The sequence below is a fragment of the Bradysia coprophila genome, unplaced genomic scaffold (genome assembly GCF_014529535.1).
Source record: "Bradysia coprophila strain Holo2 unplaced genomic scaffold, BU_Bcop_v1 contig_512, whole genome shotgun sequence".
NCBI classification, from domain to species: domain Eukaryota; kingdom Metazoa; phylum Arthropoda; class Insecta; order Diptera; family Sciaridae; genus Bradysia; species Bradysia coprophila.
The window spans coordinates 16,215-27,226 of NW_023503764.1; the positions used below are offsets into that span (position 1 = coordinate 16,215).

At 31.6% G+C, this 11,012-nt stretch overlaps 1 protein-coding gene across 1 annotated transcript; it reads right to left on the bottom strand.

Annotated features, from left to right (window-relative positions):
* Window positions 1-269: 269 nt before the first annotated feature.
* Window positions 270-7,831, bottom strand: LOC119082966 (ras-related protein Rab-3). The gene is made up of 6 exons (XM_037192610.1): window positions 7,561-7,831; window positions 4,451-4,595; window positions 4,251-4,330; window positions 3,771-3,889; window positions 3,514-3,685; window positions 270-3,435 (listed from the first exon to the last, which is right to left on the bottom strand). The coding sequence occupies exons 2-6, from the start codon at window positions 4,593-4,595 to the stop codon at window positions 3,289-3,291; spliced, it is 663 nt and encodes a 220-aa protein (XP_037048505.1). The 5' UTR covers window positions 7,561-7,831; the 3' UTR covers window positions 270-3,288.
* Between the last annotated feature and the right edge of the window lie 3,181 nt (window positions 7,832-11,012).

The following is an 11,012-nucleotide window of genomic DNA, read 5'->3' on the forward strand; positions in this document are numbered from 1 at the left end:
TTTTACCAATTGAAAATTAATTTTATTTACATGGATGGTAAGCGATTGTTAATTAGATTTAAAATGTGAAAATATTCGTGAATTAAAGATGAAAGAGGGCTTGTTAGCTTCAATAGATAAAATGTTTCTGTTTTTGTTTAATGATTTTATGGATTAAGCGAGGCAATACAATTAAATTTCGTTGTTTTGAAATGATATGGCAAATTTTATCAATTAATTTTTAATTAAAACTTAATTTATTTCCGTATTAACACGTAGATGTGTCAACATTTAAGTCTTCGAAAAGAGTCTTGCCTATTTTGCATTTTTTAAATTTTGAAACTACTGTAGAGTGTCACAAGACGTTAACAAATCCGAGAGCTTGGTTTTCATTTCTTCATTCCATAAAATTTGTGTTTAGTGCTATAAACACAATGACTAGTTTTGTGCACAAAAAATGGTTTTTCAGGAAGGACAATGCAACTAATGGACGACAAAGAATAATCTATCTATACCATACGTGTAATTTTCGGTAAAACGGTAGCTTTGTAACGATCCGTCAATCGTTACGCTAGAGGGAAAACATTATTCTATTAGTTTCGCTATAAGTGGAAAGAAAGAACATTGTCCGTTCATAACAAGTGCAACTATATTAAGTTCCTAATCGCACCTCATTCTTGTTTAAAAGATAATTTTATGTGTTTTAGCAAACCAAAAATCTTTCGCAGTTCTATTTACATCTATAGTTTTGTAGGAATATGTTTTTTCTATTAACTAACAGTAAAATATTTAGTACATATGTTGTGAGGTGCTTTTAAAGCCTGCTTTTGTCTTAAAATATTTGTAAATAACTAATTAAAAACAGATACCAGATTATCAGTTTAATTTTTCAACCTATTCATTTCAACCCATTCTATATTTTGGCAAAATGAATATCAAAACTAATCATCTTGCATTCCAGTGTGATGGTGGACAAGTTAGGTTTAACCTTTTAGAAGAGGCGTATTGCAGTAAAAGTCTGTCACTTAATCTGTCATTTGTTTAACTAATCATTTTGCTATACAAGAGCAAATAATCGGTAGATCATTGCTTATTCTAGTCAGTGCTGGTGATACCAGATGATTAGCCTTTTTCTAAAAGGTTAAAGATATTTCGCAACGGCATCACCCTTATCAAGAATTCAGTCTCGGACAAATTAAAAAAATTGAGTGAAAATTCGAATCTTTAGTATTCTGTAAAATTAGGTTTCCTTGATTAAATAGTTATTTGTTCAACAAGGGAAAACAAAGTTTGAAATTACATTTAGAGAGTGTGGTTTGAGACCAGATCGACAAGAGAAAATGAAATTTTTAAGTTTTTTCTCGAGGTAAACATGTTTTTCATAACAAAGTCTTCCTAAGTTTCAGCAGATGGGAGAAAATGACTATTTTCTAACCTGCTTTGTCAAATAGTACATTACGTCCTTGTTTAAAGATTTTTATTTTGCCGAGATGGAGTTAGTAGCCAGAGCCGAAAGGGAGCAATTACGTAAGGAATTTTACTTGCGAAGCCATGCGAAAGTGAAAATTTTCGCAAGTGTCAACGGTGTGCCCCTTGCGAAAATTTCATTTTCGCAAAGTGCTGCAAGTAAAATATTTTGCACAGCATAGATACTTTCACACCTTTCCAATCTTAGATAGGACTACCGTATGTTAAAACATCAACATTTTTGCCGAATAGTCTAAAATTGCTCACTGAAAGTAGATAAAATTTCCCGATTGTGTCAAAGAATAAAAATCCAATCAATGACCAATAGATATTATTAACAGGCAAATAAATGCCCTATTTTAGAGTTTATGCTCTGTGTTAATAAAAAGTGATCGAAAATACCCGTTTCACGTTTAATTTTATAATCATTGCATCCATTATATGGCACAATGACTTTACATCCATTCAAATAAAATATTCCATAATTTGTCCGAGGGTATTAATATAACAGAAAAAAACCGCGGTATAGTGAAGTATACGGTCGTAATATACTTTGTGTTCGAATAAGTAAATGTTTGTTTTTTAAACGCTAAGAAGCTCGCTATTAATTTTTTTTTTAAATTTTATTTTCATTGATGCATCATTTTCAATGGAAAGCAGATATGATGTGATTTTATCACCAAATTACATTAACGTATTTTCATTAAATTAAAATTCACAAAGGGTTTGGAATCCATATATTCATCTTCAAAGTAAAATCTGGTCCGGATATTAATTTCATTCGGATATTGTAAATGATATTTCAATATAAAATTTTGCTTTGACGGCTTTCGAGTCGAAAGTTTCGACATGTTAAATAAATTGTTTTTTTTGGCAGCGTTTCAGCGGAAAACTATTAGATGTTGGAAATAAATGAATTTAAATGGAAATTATTTATTTTTAGCTTGCATTGCCGGTGAGTTTTGCATAATTCATAAAATGCATTGATTTATTCATGTAGTTGAGCAGTCAGTTATATAGCGATTTATAATGGGTGGCCTATTCTTTGTATGAGTACTATGAGTAGACCTGTTCAAAATATTCAGTACCGAACCGATACCAATTGTATCAGTACAGTATATATAAGGAAGCTTATCAAATTTGAAATTAATGCGAAATTGTTATTTTCGAATAGGCATCTGTTTCTATAACTTTTTCCAATAAACAGGCGCAGCTCAAGCAGGCATTTCGTTGAATTTTTATCTTACACCAAATTCATCGAAATAAAATCAGCGGCGCATGGCCCATTATTTTCAACGAAAAGGAACGGTTATGTTATTGGTTCAGAGATGAGTTATTTTTTATTATTTACAATGCTGCGGATGTTATTAAGTATGAATTTGTTGAATGTTAATCTTTAGATATAAATGTATTGAGTACATTAGAAGTTAGGGGGATGAGGAGAGTTAGTGAAGGAATTTAATTGAACAGAAAGGGAAAATTATTGAACAAAAATGATCGAAAAATACGTTTTTGTTGTGTCTTTGTCAAATAATGGTTTATTCATTCAGTGAAAGCCATTATTGTCTACTATAATATATAGTACTCTGCGTTATTTCCATTTTCATTTTCACCTAATTTTCATTATTTTATAATTTTTTGTTTAAACGACAATAACCGATCAATTGTTTCATGAGTTTGAAATTAATAATTTATTTTTTTCTTCTTCTCTTCTGAATTTTTAACTCTGATGAAATACAACAATGAAATATTTTTTTTTTGTTTAATTAATTGTTTTTTACTTTAACTTTTCTTCCATTTTGTTAGTTTTTAGTTTTTAATAATTTATTTTTACCTGATATTTTAACAATTACAATTAGCATTCGGACCAGCTTGCGGCGGATCAGATAATCGTTGTCCCTTCGGTCCGCCAGCCACCAGGGTTGGATCTGAGTCTAGGCTTTCTGACATTTTGTCGCAAATGATATCGACCAGTCGTTCGAATACAGACTACGAGCAAATCAAATACATTTTTAATATATTTCTATCCACTAAATTATTTAGACATCCATTCCACTTTGCACTTACTTTAACATTAACATTTTCCTTCGCTGATGTTTCGAAAAATTCTACACCTAACTGATCGGCTAATTGTTTGCCCCGTTCAAACGATATAACTCTTTCATCTTCCATGTCGCATTTGTTACCAACCAAAATCACTTGTGCATTATCCCATGAATATGTTTTTATTTGTGTTACCCTGTTGCACACATGATGGGAAAGAGAAAAAATAATCGTACAATCGGAACAGATATAATTTCTAATGCATTGTGTTGTTCATTTACCAGTCTTGTACGGAATTGAAACTTTCTTCGTTTGTGATGTCGTACATTAGTATGAAACCCATTGCGCCTCGATAATATGCGGTTGTTATTGTTCTATATCGTTCTTGTCCAGCTGTATCCTGTAATTAGTATTGCAATCAATACGCCATTAATGAATTTACTGTTGTTATGGAGGGAATATTTATTAGTTTTCCATTAAAAGAAAGATAAATGAGGAGTTGATTCATTGTTACGGTTTTTATTTATTTGTGGTGTCTCAACATCTAATCGAAGTAAATATGAAACAGCAAGAGTAACGTCATAAAAGATAATAATCTTTTACTTCTTTTGTTGAAAATTCTGATTAATTTTTATGAAAATCTCGGACTTCATTGGTTTTAACAACATTGTAAAACATTTATCGTAACCTTTCTTTTTTCGATAGAGCTGCTAGGTCTAATATGATGTTTTAACATAGAAATCTGTAGCAAATTTACTTACCCATATCTGCAATTTTACTCGTTTGTCATGTCGAAAAACAGTTTTCACTTTGAAGTCAATGCCAACGGTTGATACGAATGCTAAAACAATTGATAAATAAACAATTAGAAGAGCGAAACCTTCTACGTGAAGTTTTGCATTTAATGTTTAGAAATCTTAAAGACAAATATCTTAGCATAGCTACTACATCTGCATCTTACCCGATGTGAATGAATCATCAGCATAACGGAATAAAAAGCTTGTTTTGCCAACACTCGAATTTCCAATGATCAAAAGTTTAAACATGTAATCAAAGTTCTGGTCTGAAGCATCTTTCTGCCATTTCGGGTCGCCACCGCCTGCCATCTAAAAATGGTTAAAAGGGTGTCATTTAGAAATTTAAACTTTTGCTAGAAGTTTGGTAAGTTGTTTGAGGTTAACATTAACTACCTCTAGCTCTGAATGTATTCTAAACTTTCTTATTTTGTTCAGTCACTGAACGACGACCTCGATATTCATAGAAAAGGAAAATAAAATGTGTAAAACCATAATAATGGAAAAAATATTGTAAATTGGTTTGGTGGTGCGGTTTATCCAGAAATATTTCTTAATCAAATAGTAAAGTTATTTCCACGAACCACCTTTTCAATTACGACATTTCCGTTTTTTCTCATTTATGGAAGGTATAAAAATACCGAGAAATCTCATAAAATGAAAACTTAAAAATAATTTGATTTCTTACAATGAAACACTGTGACAGTCTATTTACGAAAGAAAATCACATTACATTCCCGTACATCCCAGCAAAATTGTGCAACAGGTTGTTCGTTCATTGGTTCTAAACTTTGAAAATTTTATGATTAGTTCTCCCACTCGCACCTGTTGCACAGTGTTTCCACAATTCCATTTATTTATACAGTAATTACATTTACTTTACACAAACATGTACCATGTACACCATAAAAGCACGTAAAGGTAGACAAACAAAACGTACAACGATGGTGGTTTAAATGTAAAATATTCAACCTCAACCTACATTCCGTGATTACCTCTATCGTTTTTACAAACCCGTTGGTTCTAGGGTAAAGTGTCGCTGCATTGGGCGTATCAAATGTAACAAAAGAAAAACGGAAAAGTTTCAAAATTTAAACCAATAGATACATTCACCAACCCAACATAGCTAGCAAAATAGTTTTTTGTTATATTTATGAAACAATGATTTTTCAATGACTGGAAGAAAAAACAAATACGTACGGGTACTGTATGAAACAGACATTGTCAATTTATTCCGGAACCATGTTTATCAACTTGTTCGATTAAAAATATAATTCATTTTGTGCAGCTGACATTGCTTTACCATGAAAATAAAATATGGGAGTAGAATGACGAACTAATTAAGCAAACCTTACTTATTGAAATTGTCAACTCCAATGGGACGTTTTCATGGTATGTAGAGTGGGAACAGTTTAGTATTACGTAATCTATGTGCTAATATTCGAATTGACATCATCAACAAAGTGTGGTAGTTTCCTAATTGTGGTTCTGATTTCTAATTATATTTATCTATTGCATTCTTTAAGGCGAAACTACTTCTGATTTTATTCTGTCGACTTATAATAACGAGTTTCAAATACACTGATTGTTAATTTATTTGTTGAACCATGGATTGAGGAATCAAGTATCGATGTGGAAAAATTGAAGGAAATTTTCAGTCACTGGATTTAACCTTTCAGAAACAACTAGCCATTTCAACACGTTGACAAAAATGAAGAGATGAGCTCTGCGTGGTGTGTGATCTTTTAGGGAGCATAAATCTAAAGATTTTCTATCAAACGGCAGTATTGTTACACTTACCGTTTATAAAAGGTTAAAATTAAGTTGTTGACGAACCAAAGTGCTCAACTCAACAAGTTAATTCAACGGATTAATGATGCGACATTATTGAAAGAAAAATGTAATGTGAAGATACTTATGTTGTATGTGATAGATGTAATTGTCGTTGATACAAATATTTGTAGGTCTTCTTCACTTATATAGATCAGTGGGATACACACAGCAGCAAGTCGAAACGAATTTATTCATTAAAATAGGAACACGTTTGTGTAATTCAATAGAAATTCGATTCCACTTCAATAGTATCCGTACGAACGTACATTTTAACGTACGTATCAAAATGCATCTGTGCTTAGAGTGGGTTTCTCAAATAATATATACTAACGACGCACCTATATGGCTCGACGGAGTAAGGTAAAATATTTTCGATTGGAAGGATATTCATGTGCAGGAAATTATCGAAACGATTTCACAAGCGAATATTCACCAATTAAAATTGTCTTTGGATTTATGATTTTTGTCGATATTATCGCAAACGGTGGAAAAACACACCAACAATAAGTAAATCAACTAAATTAGATCCTATCGGATTTTAGGCTGTTGGTGGGTGCTAATAATTGGAATTGGGAATATAAAATTCATTTATGTTCCTGTTGCACATAATCTTTATCTGAATCCTAATTCAATTTTATTTCATTGCCAGATGTTACGATCTATTGAAATTCCTTTTACGACGAACCATTACCTGTACACCATTATTCGACGTTGAAACTTTCTCAGGTGTCAGCTTGCCATGACAAAAAAAAAAGAAATCTTCAAAAACGAATGAATTTGTTTCTCGTTGCGTAACACCATTGCGTAAATAAAGTCGAAAAGAATAAAGGAAAAAGGGAGACGATACACCTTTCCACCTAGCCATCCTTGTTACATTCTTTTCCTCAATGAAATTGTGCAAAGGCAAAATCGATTCGATTCTGATCCATATTATAATAATAATATAAATCAAAAATTAAGCCACACTATGAAGGCTGGTTATTATTTTGCCAAATGAAGCTACGATCCAGTCGATGTTCAAGCACATCACTATACAAATTGGTATATATTGAGATGCCAGTGGATTATCAGAAACCATGGAAAATATACGCAACCTCATGATGGTAAAAAAAATTAAGAGAAAAAGAAGAAGAAACATTCTTTTTCATCAAATCTACATTTGTACTTGGCATTCAAATAAAACCAAAAGTTTCAATAAGAAAATATGATAAAAGGAAATTTATGGCAAAGACAGATGAAAATGCTTGTTTTATTGATTTTATGACTGACACATTTTCCACCAAACAATTTCGTTATAGTCCTTCTGGACTTGTCAAAAATTTTGTGATGGACTTCAATGCAACAATACTGAGTTTTGTTTAAACGAATTCAATATTTGCCAGTTCTATCAAGCAATTGATAGACAGGCACGGCTTTGTTTTCGTAGACATTTGACTCAACTTACATTTTATAGCCTATTAGCTTTCCAAATAAAAATCGATAATCCAAAAATAGAAAAACACTTTTTCTTCTTGCGATAAATCACTCGTTTTTCAATTGGTCTATTCACAACACTGAGACAATTATCAATAAACAATCAATTCAATCATAAATTCCAATTATTATTTCTACAATAATTTGAATACTAAGCAACACAAGAATCAAAACTCTTTAAAAAGCAATCCGCCAAGTCTTTCAGCACCAGCTTAAAGTTAGCACATACCTTACTGTGAAAATTTTTTTTATTCCGATGTTCACATTCTACACGCACTAATACCACCATACACAAAGTATCTTTCAAGCGAAACAAAGTACACCCTATGTGGTGACATTTTACGAACGATGATTCTTGGGCAACGGAAAGAGGAAAAACGCTGATACGGAAAATTTCAATATGGCTGAACCCCTCTGTATATCATATACAAAAAAATACAATGCTTATCATGGTGTGTGTTGTAACCTAATACAACGGCAAAATTGGTTTCGTTGATAAGGGAATTTTACATTGGAATAGGTTGAGCTACTTTCCTTAGGCGAATTATGAACGTTTGTTCCAAACTTGTTTATAATGTTGCTAGATAACAAATTATAATTAGAAAAAAAAAATTGTTTTGACTTTGCTTGTTTAAAAAGTTTTGCATAAATACGTTCCAAAATTTATGTCTTTTTTATCAATTGAGTTCAATTTATCACCTACCATGGGCTTAAACCGGAAATAAAAGTTCGTATTTGTATGAAATGTTTCCAGTACGATTTAGATAAATCTTTTTAAAAGCATTCAGTCCTACATGGAATCATTTGTCAACGATGGCGAGAGTAAACGATAAACTATGGGATTGGTTAGCTGTTTTCTCATATAGGAAAATGTATGTTAGAAGAAATGAAGTAGTAGAGTGAGTATGAATCACCAATACTAATGATTACATCGCGGTACGCTTGCCGATTCTAAATGGATGACTCAAATAACTATGCTGGGCATAGCACTGAACAAACCACTAGAACAGATTTTTTTAACGGTAACTTGGCCCCTTTTTTTTTAAATGCTACTGCGTTCCCATTAATTTATTTATTTTTATATGAGAAATTTGGACTACTGCGTCGAGAAGGCCCCTCTTGAAAATTCTGTTCTAGTGCATTGTTCAGTGCTATGTGCTGGGCGATTATGGAACTTAGGAAACGATTCGAAATTATTTTTTGTAGCGCTCAAAGTGGTAACTGAAGAATGAACTTAGATTGTTAAATGATACATACTAGACATTAAAAAATGTTACAATGGATGGCCTATGTATAAGTTCAGTAGATAGACGAAAAGTAGAAAAATTATCACACCCACGTAGTCAATACAATTAATGACGAGTGGATTCGTTTTTATAAAGCTTTATAGATTATTACACTCACTTCATTTCATAGTAACGTACCATATTTTTACAGGAACCTTCAAAAAAGTTTTGATTTTGGAGCGATATTTTTTCCAAATAATCTAATCTGAATCTGACCAGTCCCAGTAAAAATAGTCGATACACGAGAGCAAAACTTACATTATATTTTCAAATATTTACACTCACGGAATTTTGAAAACCGACACATTTTCTGTTTTGTGGTTTACTGTTTTTTTTGTCAATTTTGCATGTATTTTTGTATGGAGAAATCAAAAACTCAAGCAAAACACAGAAACAGAAAATGTGTCGGTTTTCAAAATTCCGTGCGTGTACTTTAAAATTCCTTGATTTGACTATTGGGAATTTTATAAATCTAAAAAAATTGTTGACGTTTGCAATCGGTTTTTTTTTGTAAAAAAAATGTTTTCTGGCTGTTCTTAAAAATAGCCTTCTTTAGTTGAAAGTGCCGACACGTTCAATTGTGTCTTCACTAAGAAAAGCTTTACAAATTCTGTTATTTAAACTCAACAGAACTTTTGTCCACTTGTCGAAAAAAGTGTAGCCAAGAAACACTCCATGTCGCTGTTTCGTTAAATAATTATATACGTTCATCCATTTAACGACGAGGAACGTTGAATAAGAATCAGAAGAGAACACGAAAAGAGAATTTGAAAATTTGCGTGCAAAGCTAAACGGTTTGTGTACAGTATACACAGCGTGATATAAATTGAATATATATAAATTCGACTTCTACTGACTGTGCACATATATAATTTAATGTTACTCATGAGATTTGCATTTGTGGAGACACGCACAACTTCATTCGTAAATGTAATTTTTCATTTTCCTAAAATGTTTTAACAGAGAATGCGTTAGCAAAATATGGAAAACGACTGTGGTCGTAGTTCAATATTCTAGTTTTTGAGTTTTTTTTTACAACAGAAAAGCAAAACATAAAATCAATAGAGATCCAGATGATAAGGTTGGTAATCACACGACTAGTTTTTATTGTGCATAGCATGCAGTTAGCATTGGGTTCATTTGGACATACATATACAAACAATGCATTCCTACCCCGTTATTATACACTTTAAAGTAGTTTTTCTTGTTACTGTTTACCGTCCTAATTCAATAATTTAATCTACAAAATGCAGAATATAAATTATGTTGATTGCTTGATTACATATTATTTCACAGTGATTTTATGTTCAGGACAGAGTTAACCAAACAAAGAAAATGCGAGCAAAAAGGAAATAATTTCGCTTCAAATAAATTCATTAAAGCTTTTTCACAAGAGCTTTAACACGACGTTTCGTCGCATTGAAAATCAGCTTCTAGTTTTAATTAATTTATTCAACACAGTTTTCTTATTTGTAAGATACTTGTAGTTGACGTTGTAGCACTAATGATGGATTATAGATGAATATATGGAAAGATAGACGGATATAGAGATAAATTTGTTGACAGCGTGAAACCAAACTGTGTCGATAAACGTTATCTTAAATTTCGTTTGAGTTAATATTTTCTGACATGAGAATCACAAAACATGCTACTGCTACAGTAATCTGTTAAATCTAATTTAATTAAGCGAAATTAATAACAACGCATTTTTGATTGATCGATTGAAATTAATTTAAATATCTGAGACATTAACTCAATAAAACGTATCCATATATTTTCCTGAAAGGGTCAAGCTGTTCCGGCTTCGTACACAGATTTATATATTTAATCATTTCAGTGTGTTTCGAAATAATTCTATGAAAATTAATTATTTTTCCGGACAAAACCGGGGCTCTTTTCCATGGGAAATGTATTTTTTGTTTAGATTGACGGAGTTACATTAATAAAAGATGTATCGGATTCCGACGAAAATTAATGAAAAGAAAATAATTTTCGAAACGAATTTTAAAATTTCCAGTTTAATCGAACTTTAATGAAGATTTAATTGTTTCGTTGAGGGTTGAACACTTAACAAACAGACTTTTTGTGGTAATAGAAATTGTCGAATGAATTTATTGGGCTTTCACTTACACACCCA